Source organism: Nicotiana attenuata, chromosome 12, assembly GCF_001879085.1.
Source record: "Nicotiana attenuata strain UT chromosome 12, NIATTr2, whole genome shotgun sequence".
NCBI classification, from domain to species: Eukaryota; Viridiplantae; Streptophyta; class Magnoliopsida; order Solanales; family Solanaceae; genus Nicotiana; species Nicotiana attenuata.
The window spans coordinates 5,367,582-5,383,105 of NC_032000.1; the positions used below are offsets into that span (position 1 = coordinate 5,367,582).

General features: G+C 34.8%; 1 protein-coding gene across 1 annotated transcript; it reads left to right on the plus strand.

Annotated features, from left to right (window-relative positions):
• LOC109235192 lies at positions 8,007-13,260 on the plus strand. The gene is made up of 3 exons (XM_019401194.1): positions 8,007-8,265; positions 11,949-12,003; positions 12,753-13,260. The coding sequence occupies exons 1-3, from the start codon at positions 8,137-8,139 to the stop codon at positions 13,097-13,099; spliced, it is 531 nt and encodes a 176-aa protein (XP_019256739.1). The 5' UTR covers positions 8,007-8,136; the 3' UTR covers positions 13,100-13,260.

The window sequence follows — 15,524 nt, forward strand, 5'->3', positions numbered from 1 at the left end:
GATCTCGGACCTCCAAAAATCTAGGTAGAGTTACCGCCATGATGACTTGTCCTCGGCCATAGTCCCATTCCCTTGGATGATTTCTCAACTCCCTCTCTAGTTAGGCCTTTTGTAAGCGGATCCGCCACATTATCCTTTGATTTTACATAATCAATTGTGATAATTCCACTAGAAAGTAGTTGTCTAACGGTTCTATGTCTGCGTCTTATGTGACGAGACTTTCGTTATACATAACGCTCCTAGCCCTTCCTATTGTCGCTTGACTATCACAATTTATACATATAGGTGCCAAAAGATTGGGCAAAAATAGAATATCTTTCAAGAAATTCCGGAGCCATTAGCTTCTTCACCGGCCTTGTCTAAGGCTATAAACTCAGTCTCCACTGTAGATCGATCAATGCACATTTGTTTGGACGATTTCCAATACATCGTTCATCCACCGACTGTTTAGAATCGGTTGAACCGGTGATCTAATTTTCATCACTATACCCCTCTATTATCGCGAGATACTTATTGTAGTGCAAAACATAATTTGGAGTATACTTCAAAACTCGTTTCATTGTCATGAACGTTCAATGCAAACTTCCTTATGTTGTAGACTAATACGTCTCGACTTTCGATTGCATATCAGATTATTAACTACACTTAATGTAGTAATTATAACAACAGCTGGAATGATTGGCATCAGTTGTGGCCACAACCTTTTAATATATAATACATTTCGTAATCATTCCGCCATTTTCAAGCATTTGTATGCTATTCATTCATATGTCTATATGATATGCAAATTATAGCACCTTCATTCATGAAACAAATCCAACTTGCAATAGATTTTGATCATGTTCATCGGTTGGTTCACCTCATTATAGACAAATATATTAATACGTTCGTTCATGAACGGTCATGTTTATACAAAACATACAAACACATCTTTCTATGAAAAGTCACAACCTTCAAAGTGACATCATTCATAAAAGAACTAAACAATATAAAGTTTCAATAAAGAAAATGATCAAGAAAGGCACGTGACCAACTTACGAATTAGTAGTTTCATCAATTAGTCTTCATTAAGACTAAACAACTGATGAATTTACCAACTACTATATCAATGGGGTTCAAAAATTATATGGTTTAGACATTATGTCTAACATTGGATTTTGTCATGTATAAGCTAAAAGCCCCCACATTTTAAATATTTCATCAACATCTCATCTACATATAATCAAATAATGACTATATGATTTGAAGTATTCTTAACGTAAACACATTTGTTTACACTCATTAATTTTTGAAACCATTTGACAATATTATTTGGTCAAATCTCGCATGTCCTTGTTTGGGTGCTTGTCTTAGTCTGTAAAGTGACTTAACAAGTCGACACACCTTTTTTCTTTTTCAGGAACCACAAACTATTGGTTGTTCCATGTGAATTTCTTCCTCCAAATAACAATTTAAACAGGGCGTCTTCACATCCATTTGATGGATTTCAAGACCGTATACTGTAGCCAATGCTACTAACATTCATATGTATGCAATACTCGTCACCGACGAGTGTATGTTAAACTAGTCAAGACATCTTCTCATTGTCTAAATCATTTGGCAAATAATCTTGCCAACTATTTGTCAATAGTACCATCAACTTTCATTTTCCTTTTGAAAATCCACTTAGAACCCAAAGGTTTATTTCCTGGAGGAAGATCAACCATTTTCCCAAGTATGATTACTTAATATGGATTTTGTCTCACTATTGCCTGCTTCTTTTTGAGGAAGACATAACTACTTCCAAAGTTGCTCACTTTCTAACAAGAATGTCAGAAAATCTGGTCCAAAGGAAGTAGTTGTCTTTTGACGTTTACTACGTCTTGGATTCACCTCGTTAGGTGTACTTCCCTTTGCTTCTTCCCGAGGCCGCTTAGATATTTCACTAGACGACTCACATCTCCTTTTCTTTATACGGATAAATATTCTCTAAGAATTCAGCATTATCTGATTCGATTATCGTATTAATATGAATGTCGGGATTTTCTAATTTATGAATCAGAAAATGATATGCCTTACTATTTGTTGCATATCTTATGAAAACGGAATCAATAGTTTTCGATACGATTTTTATGCTTTTGGGTTTAAGAACTTGCACTTTACCTAAATACCCCCGCACTTGAAAATATTTCAAGTTGGGTTTTCTTCCTTTTTATTTTTTTCATATGGAATGAATTGTGTCTTGATACGGGGAACGCGAATGAGTATTCAGTTAGCTGTAAGCATAGCTCCTCCCTACAAGTTGTGGGTAAACCAGAACTTATCAACTAGGCATTCATCGTCTCCTTAGACGCTCTATTCTTTCTTTTCGCAATTCCATTAGATTGCAGTGACTAAGGGGCATCAATGAATAATATCATATTCCAAACATATTTCTTCAAAAGGAGATTTATATTCACCGCCCCTTTTACTTTGTAGAGCCAACCACATGAACTGCTATTTGTATCATGACAAAGCCAGAATAAATGGTGAAGTTTTTAATCTTCAAACCAATCTGACACAATCAGAATTAATAAACGATGAAGTTTTAATCTTCTAATCGAGTAATATCTGCTACCGGATCTAATAAACGGTGAAGTTTTTAATCTTCAAACCGAGTAATATGTGACACAATCAAATTTCATAAACGATAAAGTTTTTAATCTTCAAATCGAATAATAAATTGGAGTAATAATCACTAAGTTTTTAATATCCAAAACGAGTATAAAGTCACTTAGACTTTAATTTCCGACAAATGAGTAGAAAGTCACAAAGACTTTAATCTCAACAAATGAGTAAAAAATCACGCAGATTTTTATCTCGAAGCAGCAGTAGAAAATCACGAAAATTTTGTTCTCCATAACGCGTGTAGAAAATTATGAAATATTTCAATAGTTTGATATATTATTCTTATCAAACTAACATATGTAATATCTTTATATATATTATATTCATGATCTCAAAAATACTTTCAAGTATTACTGTAAGCATAAATTTATATCTTCCAATATTGAAAATAACAATCCACACATATTTATGCATACTACCAAATAGAATACCAACCAATCGATTTTACTACATGTAAATCACAAATATTTTGAGATCATCACATGTGAATCATCGACCTATTTTTTCAGATTTATTTCTTCATGCGTGATCTCATCAATCACTTAAAAACCACCCGTCAGAACGTTCACTAGAGAATTTCATAATAATCCATACGGTAACAGAAACCATGGTGGAAGTTAATGAATTCTTCTTAACCCAAAGATGTCACGTCTACGTTTGACCAGGAGTAAAATAGTCAAAACCAAATACAACACCATCACTTGAAATAGGGCGTCAATTGGCACCATTCATGCCATTCCTGTTTATTATTTGTTCCCACCTATTTTACCAGTAAGATGCTTTCGTGTCTTGAAAATATTTTTTTTTAAACATCACATTTGAGGCTTTTTCTTTCATAAAAACTTTTTTCAGACACGGAGTGTGCATACAAGGATCTTTGGCCATTATTCATGATATGACTTGTGTCCCATTATAGATGGATCTCTCAATGAGCCCAACAATTAAGAGGTTGAATACACCTCTGAGAAATATCATCTTGAATAAATCTAATGTGCACTAAGCATATTTCCAAACCTCTTTTGCTTTCAAAAACTGAATCGGCATTATCCTATCTGCATAATCTTTCTGATTTATTTCCCATCTTCACATATGCAGTAAAGTACGAATGGCTTGTATTAGGATTACATATCAATCCACTTTACTGGTTGGATTGCACGAAACATGATACCCTATATCAGTCATAATCACCAAGGAATTCCTTTACCAATTCTGGCCTCGTTCACTAACAATATAATAAATTCCTTAAGATTGTTAGTATTACCGTGTTCAAAATCAGAAAATCAAAGAAGCAGAGAAACATTAGTTTAATAAACAAAACAGAAAAAATAATTCCAAGCCCACAAGTTGCTTATGTGTCCTTAAGGAATTTAATTCCCTCACTGTTGCCCAAGGTTTCGGATTAATTCCTCCCAGGATAGTACGGAATAACTATTCTGTAATACTGGCAATTAAAATTACAGAATTTCAGCGAACTCAACAGACTGAGCAAATCACACTTGACGCTAATGTTTATTTGAAAATAATGCAAATAGAAAAGAGGGGAGAAATTTTCAGATTTTTTTTCCTATATTAAAAATGAGGCAAAGCCTCTAAATTTATAGACAAAGGAAGGGTGAGATGGAGAGGTGTAATCCAAAAGGTGCCTCTTCCATTTCCCATTCACACCCTTTAAAGAAAAAAATGCAACAATAGTTTCATTTATGATCTGTAACTATGAATTACAATGCTATATAATGATTGAGAATGACTGCTGTTTATTACAATTGAAAGAATCCTTCTCTACTATTTTCTCTAACCGTCTAACTAATCACTACTAGAAATCAGGTGATTTCCGTCCAAGGATTTTCGACCGAAATTGGTCGGAAATATTCCGACCGAAATCGGTCGGAAACAAGAGTATTTGGTCGCAAAAGTCAGTAGAAGTGAATATATAAGCTATACACTATATATATAAGCTATACACTATATATATATATATATATATATATATATATAATTTGAATTTTGTTCTTACAGTGCCGATGGACTTCCGTAGGTAATTTAAATATATAATCTTATAGATAATTATTTTGTATTTTTTATTACACAACACTGAAGGAGGTTGTCGGTAAGTCCCTCGGTAAGTATTTACTTAATTATCTTAGTGGTTGATTAGCCTATTTATTGAAATTTACACTAAGTGGAGGTAATACACTACTTAAAAATATATTAGTGGTAATTAGCTTAATAATTTATAATCACACAAACTAAAAGTGAATTTGTAGTATCCTTAACTACATATATTAACCGACACATTAGTAATTACACACTAAGAAGTGTATTAGTCATTTCCGTAAAAAATATTAATGATAGTTTATTTTATAAATTGATAATTACTGTAAGTAGAAATGTATTAACGGCGTCCTTAAGTAACGTTAACAATTAGTTAACTAGTGGTATCCTTTTATAAGTAACGTTAGTGATTGATTACCCGATACATTGATAGTTATACACTAAGTGGAAGTGTATTAATGATATTTGTGAGAAATATTTGTGATTGTTTATCTTTAGTTTGATAATTAAAGTAAGTGCAGGTTTATTAGTGGTATCGTTAAGTAATATTAGTGGTATCCTGAAGTAACGCTAGTGATTCATTAGCCTATACATTGATAATTATACTAATTAAGTATGTATTAGTATAGTCTTAAACTCTATTGCTGATTCATTAGCTTATGCATTAAGAATTACACTAAGTAGGAGTGTATTAGTAATATCAGTAAGAAATGTTAGCGATTGATTAGCTTATAAATTGATAATGACATAAAGCAGATTCATATAAGTGGTATGCTTAAGTAATATTAATGATTGATTAGATTATCTATTAGTAATTACACGGATTAACTAAAATAGTTTATCAATAGTAGTCTTAAGAACTATTATTAATTGATTAGCTTATACCTGAGAATTACACTAAGCAGAAGTGTATTAGCTATATCAGTAAGAAATGTTAGCGATTGATTAGCTTATAAATGGATAATTACAGAAAGTAGATGTATATTAGTGATATCCCTAAGTAATATTAATAATTGACTAGCCAATGTATTAATAATTAGACTAATTAATTAGAAGTGTATTAATAGTATTCTTAAGAACTATTACCGATTGGTTAGTGTATACATTGAGAATAACACTAAGTAGAAGTGTATTAGTAATATCTGTAAGAAAAATTAGTGATTGATTAGCCTATACACTGAAAATTATACTACTAAGTAGAAGTGTATTAGTAGTATTCTTAAGAAATATTGCTCATTTATTAGTTTATAATGATAGCTACACTAAGTATAAGTGCATTAGTGATATCCTAAAGTAATATTAGAATAATTACACATAATATTACACATAAATTATACAACAAGAAGAATTATATGCTAGATTTTTGTAAAATATTAGTTTGATTTTCATTGATTCATAGTAATTTACAACAACAACAACAACAACCCAGTATAATCCCGCTTAGTGGGGTCTGGGGAGGGTAGTGTGTACGGAGACCTTACCCCTACCCTGGGGTAGAGAGGTTGTTTTCAATTAGACCTTCGGCATCCTTCCCTCCAAGAACTTCCCACCTTGCTCTTGGGGAGACTCGAACTCACAACCTCTTGGTTGGAAGTGGAGGTTGCTTACCATCAGACATAGTAATTTGTCAGCTAGAATTTAATTAATTGTCAATTTGATATATTAATATTTCTGTGTATGTGTGTAAAACCTGATCGTCGGCTCTGGCGAATTGAATCTCATTTTCAGAAAATTGAAAACCTGATCGTCGGCTCTGGCGAATTAGTGCCCTAAAAAGCTCACTGAAAATTTCCCCCGTTAAACTTCATCTCACTTCTTCTTGTTTCAATTTCACTGAAATACCACTCTATTCTCTCTATTCCGCGTCTAAGTTGGTGCAATATTTTAAAAGGCGGGGGCGTGAGGCGAGGCGTTTTACCTCTGACGAGGCGAGGCGTAAGCCCTGAGACATGGGGCGTAAGTCCCACAGATCTTTAAATTTACTAATTTCAAGATAATATAAAATAAGAAATAATTATAAAAATTACATTAAAATCACAAAATTATAACAAATAATCTATTTAAAATATTCATAAATTATAATTCAACTATGAATAATACAAAAAGTATGACATATATCAAATATTCAAATTAGCTGCAACGTCATTACAACTCAAACATCAAAAGTAATGTATTCGATGTGAAATCTTATATGTATCACTTAAGGAGTATTGAATTTTGAAAGAATTTCGATATTATAATTTGATATTTTTTAAATACTCCTTTTATTCAATAATATGTTTTCTATTTGAAAGAGAATTTATATAAAAATATAATTCACAATTTAAATATGATTCTCTTGCATCATTTATTTGTAAGTTTCAACAAGTTAATAAAGTGAAACATAATTCACCATACTATATCATGATAACTAATTATTTGTAAACAGTTACTAGCTAATATTGCGCTATTAAATTAATAAGTACCGTATCTCGTAAACATAAAAATAATATTTAGGAAAATAATTATAAAAAAAATTATGAACTAATATAATAAAGACATAACAAAAGTTAATAAATAAGTACTTTTAAATGAAAGATTTATTTAGAATTTACTATCATAGCAATCTTAGTGGATAACGTGCAATAATTTTTCTTTTTATTATGACATAAAATACTCTCAACTTAATGATTTATGATTAAGAAAAAAGTAACTTTAAATACTTAACGATTTATTAAGAAAGTTTGAGGATTTACAAGGTTAGTTACACATAATTGCATAAAGTTTTATTAGGCGTGCCCAGTACGCTGGGCGTTGGGCGTGTCCGAGGCGTAAGCCCCGACGGCCGAGACGTAAGTCTCACGGAACTAAGCCCCACACATAAGCCCAAGGGCGTTTTACGAGTGTCCCGCTCCAAGGCGAGTCCCAATTCTGCCTTTTAAAACAGAGCTTGGTACTATCCTTTTTGGAAATTTGACACTCAAAAGTACTTTTTAGAAAGATTGGCCAAACAGAATTTATTTACCAAATGTTGCAAAAAGTACTTCTTAAATGAATTGGCCAAACGCAAACTATTTTTTTCAAAGTACTTTTGAAAAAAATACTTCTCAAAAAAAGTATTTTTCAAAATAAGCAAATTTTGGCAGCTTGGCCAAACGGGCTCTTAGTAATTCTAGCTTTTGACTTATTTTTATCATTTTAACTTAAAAATAAGTGCTTTTTTACTTTGTTCAAATACTATAAAATGACTTAAAAGCTATTTTGGATTAAAAGTACTTAAAACAAGCCAATCCAAAGGGACTGCAATTATTTAAAGGATCACATTATACTTAGAGCATAGTTTGGGACCTGAGTGATATTTGCTCAAGATTCAAGAAAAACACCACCACTGTCCAACACCAAAGATTCACTGCTTTTTGAGTCCTTCCATTTGTACAGAGTAGAAGGGAAAGTGAATCCATGGAACCCCCAACTCAAAATACTTCTTCTCAACAACACATGAACAGTAGAAAGAGGCCACTTGACACCTCCACCCCTTATTACAAGATGCGACTCATTGTTGAAGATCTCAGACCTCATGTTATTGAGGTACAAATCTCTAAATAAATTGACCTGTTTTGGACTGTTCTTTTTATTATTGCTTGTGGGTGTCCTTCAATTTGCGGTTTTCCCCATTAAATTTCATTGTAATTTGAATATTAGTTGGAGTGTATTTTTTGCTCTATAAAATGTGAACTTTTTTGGTTTGTTGTTGCATAAATTGACTTGTTTTGGACTCTTCTTGTGGTGTCCTTCCATTTTTGGTTTTTTTCATTAGACTTCTTTGGAAGTTGAATTTAGTTGGAGTATATTTTTTTGCTGTATAAAAGTGTGATTTTTTTTTTGTTGCATTACTTTGACGTCTTTTGGATTTTTCCTGTTGTTATTGCTTGTTGGTGTCCTTCATTTTGTGGGTTTTCCTATTAGATTTCTCTGAAAACTGAATTTAGTATATTTTGGGCTGTGAAAATCCGCTCTTGATGTTTTTTGTTCTTAAAGGATTAAAAAATGTCACATTTCCTATTCTTTCCTCAGATTTAAGAGGTGTTCTAGCTCCTGTGATGTTAAAGATTTAACATTTATCATAATAAGAAAATCTGTGAATAACTTGACTTTGTTTGGACTACTCTTGTTAAAGGTCCACATGTCCTGTTCAGTATTTGAGTGCAATTTTCTCTTGTGATTTCTTTTCTCCATTTTAAGAGTTTTTCTAGCTCCTATTCTGGAAAAAACTTGGCATTTATCATACTAGGACTTTTGGGTTTTATAAACATTTTAGTGCAATTTATCCATATATTCACTAATTGCTGAAAGAAACTATAGTGGCAGCAGTAAGCCAGTAATATTATTCTTTTTCATGCAATATGATTTACTAGTACTAGTTATACTATACAAGTTGGCAAGTTGGGAATAGGTTTCCTGGGTGATGAAGTAGGTTCAGAAAATCGTAGAATTCTGTATGGTTTAGAGCAAGTAGTGTTCCAGTGAATATTATTTCACTGTATTAGTTTAAGGAGATCTGCATGAAGAGAACTCTGCGAGTTTGTACAAATGCAGTAAAAATGTCATTTTTTACTAACCTGACTAGTACTTGAGAAGCCACATCGCTATGTCTCTGTAAATAGAATTTCCTTTTAGAATTAAGTCCAGAACTTGGCATATGTTGCGTTGAATGTTTTGCCATTTTCTCTGTATGTGTCGGCTATGACCTACTCTGTCATATGATCTATAAAAAGAACTTGGCTGCTTTATTTTGAACCTGGTGGTGCTTACTTTTCCAAGACCAAACCATTCAGCTCAGCGGTAACTGAAAACTTAAGGGTGCTTTGTAGAAAGGAGCTTTTCAAATTTGTACGGGGAAATACGTGTGCAACAACAACAACCCAGTAGAATCCCACTAGTGGGGTATGAGGAGGGTAGAGTGTACGTAGACCTTACCTACCCCAGGAGGGTAGGGAGGCTGTTTCTAGGAGACCCTCGGCTCAACAGACGAGACAATAATATCAGAAAAGAACAAAAGAATAAATCCGTAACAACAAAGAAACCAGAAAAATAATAATCAGCATCGAAAGAGACAATAAATAAGTGGAAGGTAATAACCCAATACTATGTAAAACTAGAAAAATGGTGTGCACACAACATATGTTACTCGGACTCTACGAAAATATGGCCGAATACGTGTCGGATCCTCCAAAAGTAGTGCATTTTTGAAGGATCCGACACGGGTGCAGCTACATTTTGGAGAGTCTGCGCAACATAGCGCACAACATAATCCGCTAGCAGTCCTAGACAAAACTCTATCAGACTAACTGGTACAAAGAGTAAAAATGCTCAACCACCCCCTAACCTACGACCCTAGTGCTCGACCTCCAAACCTTCCTATCAAGAGCTATGTCCTCGGAAATCTGAAGCGCGCCATGTCCTGCCTGATCGCCTCGCCCCAATACATCTTAGGCCGCCCTCTACCTCTTCTCGTACCTGCCAAAGCCAACCGCTCACACCTCCTAACCGGGGCACCTGGGCTTCTCCTCCTCACGTGCCGGAACCATCTAAGCCTCGCTTGCTGCATCTTATCGTCCATGGGAGCAACGTGTGCAGATACCCTTTTTCATAACCATGTAGAGAAACAAGTTTCTTCTCATTTATTGAAAATGTATCAATAACACGAGCTCTTTTAGTAAAAATTTCCAAAAGTTTAGAGAAGAGCATAGTGTTGTGTTTTGAAAGCCACTTTCATTCCCATCCAAACCCCTGGTGCTCCTCTACCTCTCCCTAGCCTCACCCCCTCCACCTATGCATACCCTCCGGTCATCTTCTTTTTCCTTTTCAAACTTGCATCACAGACATTTTGTTTCGCACTGAATGCTCTTCAATTTTTCCTTTCATTCTAAGTGTCACTTACGTCTAAGTATTGATAGTAAGGAGCAAAGATAAAAACTCTTTGTTTCTAAACCAATAATGAAAGGATTTCTGTCTTACCTAATGAACTAACTTCTTCTGCATATTTTTCCTTGTGTATGCTGCCTGGAAGCATCTAAAACAAACAAAGTTAGTGAGATTTAAAGAGGTTGGGAACTACATAAATAATGACAAGGCAAAAATTGCCATTATTCTCCTTGCGACTGTAAGTCTCTGCTATTACTGTTTGCTTATTAGGGGTATAGGTCAGGTAGGTGTATTTATAAAAAGGGCAGCCTAGTGCATGAAGCCATGAAGCATCCCGTGTTCACGCAGGGTTCTGGAAGGACCGCACTCCAAGTGGATGTGATGTAGGAAACCTATCATGACGCAAGAGTTAGTTGATTCCACGGATCGAACCCGTGACTTATATATCATCTGGAGATAACTTTACCGTTCCTCCAAGGCTCCCCTTCTAGGTCTTTATATCTGGTTTCTATTATAATCCCGCTTTGGGTTCTTGAACTTTGACAAACTTGGGTTCTAGAACTTTGACAAACATGGGTATGAAGTGGCTTAGTACTAAAGCAACAGCTATTAGTCTATGACTAATATTCCAAGACAAGCTGTAAAGTCGCGGTTGATACAGTAAAGCGCTGTAATACAGTACATTATGTAATAATTTTCAGTTGTGACACTTTATCTGATATATGAATCCAGTTAGGTTTTGGCATGTTTCCAATAGGTTCCTTGAGTATCACAATGAGTTTAATCTATCTCAGTCCATTTCAAACGTGTGTAAACTGTAGGTGTCTATTAACTGGCACTAATGTGGTTAGAACCTGTGATTGTGCGTGAACTTATTTCAATATAAGATATAAAATCCTTTGTTCCATTAAGCTGCTTGGATGTGCCATAACGGGGAAAGTTTCTCTCCCCATGCATTGGATCTGAATGTCTTACAGAACTGAGGACTCACCTTTGCCTTGAGCTGAAAACTGTAAATGGTTTCCAATTGCTTATTTGATGTAAGATCTTGAACCAGAATAAGCATTATGCGCAAAAATGTATATATATCATGTATAATTCTCATTTGTTATTTTGGTTAGCTTGTTAAAGTTCTCTAGATTCATTTTTGGAAAATGAGACCTCAAGCAATGCATAATGATACGCTAAACACCTAGAGGTCTTATCTATAAGCACCAAATGACACTGGGAAGAAAGTTGTAAAAGGCCAATCCAAGGAAAAACTCTCACTTTTTCCATTGCCTTCATGAATGTTAACTCATTCTATCGGATGTTATAGGAGCTTACTTTTATTTGTCATCTTGAAGGTTCTTCGGACTCCTGACTTCCGGAATTGCAAGGCTGCTACCGAAATTCGTCAACGTAAGCTTCCTATCAAATTTATTCTTTTCGATTTCTCATTTGAACAGTTGTATGAAATACATCACCAAGTTACTAGCAATTTAATCCACACTAGTCAGGAGTTTATGTACATGCTAGTGCATTCTCTTCATTTCTGTTTTCTTGGTACTAATGTAATGCATCATGTGAAAGTTCTGGAGTCAGTAAGAAATGCATGGCGGTTTACTGCATTATCTCTGTAGTTACATGGTTGTTTGTTGCTTTGTTTTCTAGTGTGCCTAGTTTTAGTACAAGCTGGTTAGTTGCAGCATGCTAGGAGTAGCGAGGTACTTTAGTGGTTAAGCCATTTCTTCCTCTGGAGCTTATGCCTTGTACGTTAATTTACATAGCAGCAGTTTTCAGCTATTCATTTAGGAAATGCTTGGATTTTATTGAACTTGTATTCAGTGTGATTCACTGTCGCTGGCACTTGGATGTATCTTAATTGAAGACTGTTTAAATTCCATTAGGCATGATCTGCATAAGGCGCATTTGTTGTACTACTTTGAATGGTCAGGCTTTCTCTCACCTCAGGTGAGTCATATTTAGCTATAGCAATTCAAATGCCTGGCCATGGATATGGTAATTTGTTGTTATTGGAACCATGCCTATGTGTCTGCTCTTTTTATTTTTTGTTGTCAAACTATGATCAAGATTTTCAACATGACAATCAAATTGTTATTATTATATCAGACATTTATCCTCATGTGCATGTAAATGCTGGTATGCAGAGTTGAATCTCCTAATGGATCTTTACAAGGAGATGATGACTGAAACAGTAAATCCAGAGGCAGCTAAGGATGCACCGGGAGCTCAGCCTATGTCTGTGGATATCAAGGACGGAGAAAAGTCTAGCGAGCAGCAGAAAGACACGAAGCCTCCAGAAAATGGGACATCTGCAAAAACTGAAGCGAATTCATCTCAGAAACAGCAAGCTGGAGATAATGTTGTCCAAGGTTCATATGTCGTTGGAGGTTCAGCATTTGGCTGGAACTTTATAACATACACCAGCGGGCATGCCATATACTATGGACGAACTAAAGAGTCCTTCCGAGCTGCAAATGTTAAATCTGAATAAAGTGCCTTAGGTACACTTACAGCACTCTACTTTTGGAAATTACAATCGTTTGATGTGTGTGTACTATAATAGATTGGAATATTTGGCATTACAAAAGTTCAGACTTCAGGGTTAGTCCTATGCAGCCTGCTATTACAATCTGCAACATCTCTTTCTATCTTCTTGTATGTGTCACACCTCCTTTTTACCTACACCCCCCGGAAGGGTAGTATAAGGGAGTTTTTTTCAACTTAAAGTGACAATCGAAACAGGATTCATTTATTTATTAAATTTAGAGTCGTCACTTGGGATATTTATGGTGTCCCAAGTCACCGGTTTCAAATCCCGAATCGAGGAAATGATCACAGAAATCCAGGTAAGGAATTCTGTTAACCTGGGAGAAGGTGTTAGGCATTCCCGAGTTCCGTGGTTCTAGCACGGTCGCTCAACTGTTATAAATTGGCCTATTATCTGATTTTAGTACATGTTTTAACCTATGTGCATTTTAACTTCATAACCGCTTTATTTATTTATTTTTTAAGGAAAGTTGCAACGTCATTTAAAATACATCTCGAACCACGTCACATAAATGCACCCGCGGCTCTCGACATATTTTATATAACATTGTTGAGATTTGGATTTGGGTCACATAAATGTGCACCCGAGTTTAGGAAGGTAAATTATTAAAATAACGCGTCTAAAGCAACTACGCGTTTGCAACTTTGCGAGGGCCATGAAAATTCGCTAAATGGCACGCCTCAATTTCTAAGGATAAACAAGATTAATTAAACGAGGGCCATGCAATTGTCATTTTGTTTGGCATGGTACACCTCGATTTATTCTAACTTCTAGACTTAATCGTGAGGGCCATAGCTATTTGTGTTGTTGAGTATGGCACACCTCAACCAATCTACCCTTCAAAAACCCAATTAATTAACTAAAGAAAGCTCACGGAACTTCTATTATTTAAATAAAATCTCAATCCTACTAGCTAATTAGCAATCATCAAACTGAAAGGCCATAATTGTTCATTTTAGCTAGTGTGGCAACCTCAACCCATTTTCTAAAGAATCCGACCAATTAAAGAAAAGCCTAATGGAATTAAAGATGACTCTTATACCAAAGTTCGAACTTAAATCACAGAATAAAAACAAATGCTCATTCCCTTTTAAAAGCCCGAGCCCAACAACTTATTGAGTTGCAAATGCTAATGAACCACCGATATTAAATGGCTTAAGCTAAGCCCAAAAGCAAGCCCAATTCGAAAGTATGGTGCAACTACAACGCGGGGACTCAAGATCGAATCCCTGCAGTGGCACAACATAGCATTCATGCGAGCTGGAGGCTACTGATCTGCCTATCGAACCCAAGCAGGAGCAGGCACGGGATTTGGGTTTCAGATGTAACAATAGGGGAGAATTTAAACACCAACAGATTTGTAAGGCTGGGTAACCACAGAATTAAACTAACAATCACTAGTTATTGAAATACCAATTAGCATTAAACTAGCAATTACTTCAAACCCTTTTCAAATTTAAACACCTTCATATACTAACCAAGGAAATACTATAAACCGACACCCCTGAGCCACTAACTAAATAATCATGCTTCACTTTTAAACCATTCACATTTAGGATGATTGACTGAGCACCCTAACCAAAATACATTCACATGCCTTTCAACAGCATATCAAACAACATTGATTTATCCTTAGCCTATTTAAAAGCATTTCGAACACAAAACTATTATCAAGCATGGATAGTTATCTCATCTAAGCTAAAGCTTATTCACAACATATTTAACTTGACAACACTTCAGCAGTCCCAAATTAAATACAACTATGAGAATCCCATTGTTCAAAACTGAAATTAGCTAGAATACACAAGGATTCATACGATCTAAGGCACAAACAATAAAAAATAAATGGAACTCAGATAAGTCTGCTGCCATGCCTTAACTTCTCATTTCCATCTTCAAACTGAAACTTACATCAAGTAAAGTTCAGAAAAATGTACCTGGAACTCAAGAACAAAACAAAAAAATGAGGAATCAGCAACCAACAGTAGCAGCCAACCCAGATTCAACAATTGAAACAGTGAAAATCCAACCAGAGGACTCAATAGAACAGTAAACCAATCAACAAACTTAAACCATCTCTCCCCAATACCCAAATTCAGTCCATTTTTACCCCAGATGAGCGAGAAATTGTTTCAGAAATTGAACAACTTCCAGAATTATAGAAGAAAATGCAATGGAACAATAATTTCTTTTTTATTCCCCATCCGTTTTTGATTTCTGGATTATTCTCTGAAAGTCTCTAGGTCTGCCTTGAAAGGCAAGATAGAGATGCCTTTATAGGCAAGGAAAGTAGGGCAACTAGCAGATTTCAGTTTTTGCATTTCTGCCCTTTTCTAATTTTTGTTTTAGCTAAAAAGTCCTTAGTCAA

Coding starts and splice junctions, on each gene's coding strand:
- LOC109235192 (XM_019401194.1), top strand. CDS start 8,137: ATGGAACCCCCAACTCAAAATACTTCTTCTCAACAACACATGAACAGT. Junction 8,266..11,948: donor TCAGACCTCATGTTATTGAG/GTACAAATCTCT, acceptor GTCATCTTGAAG/GTTCTTCGGACTCCTGACTT. Junction 12,004..12,752: donor TGCTACCGAAATTCGTCAAC/GTAAGCTTCCTA, acceptor GCTGGTATGCAG/AGTTGAATCTCCTAATGGAT.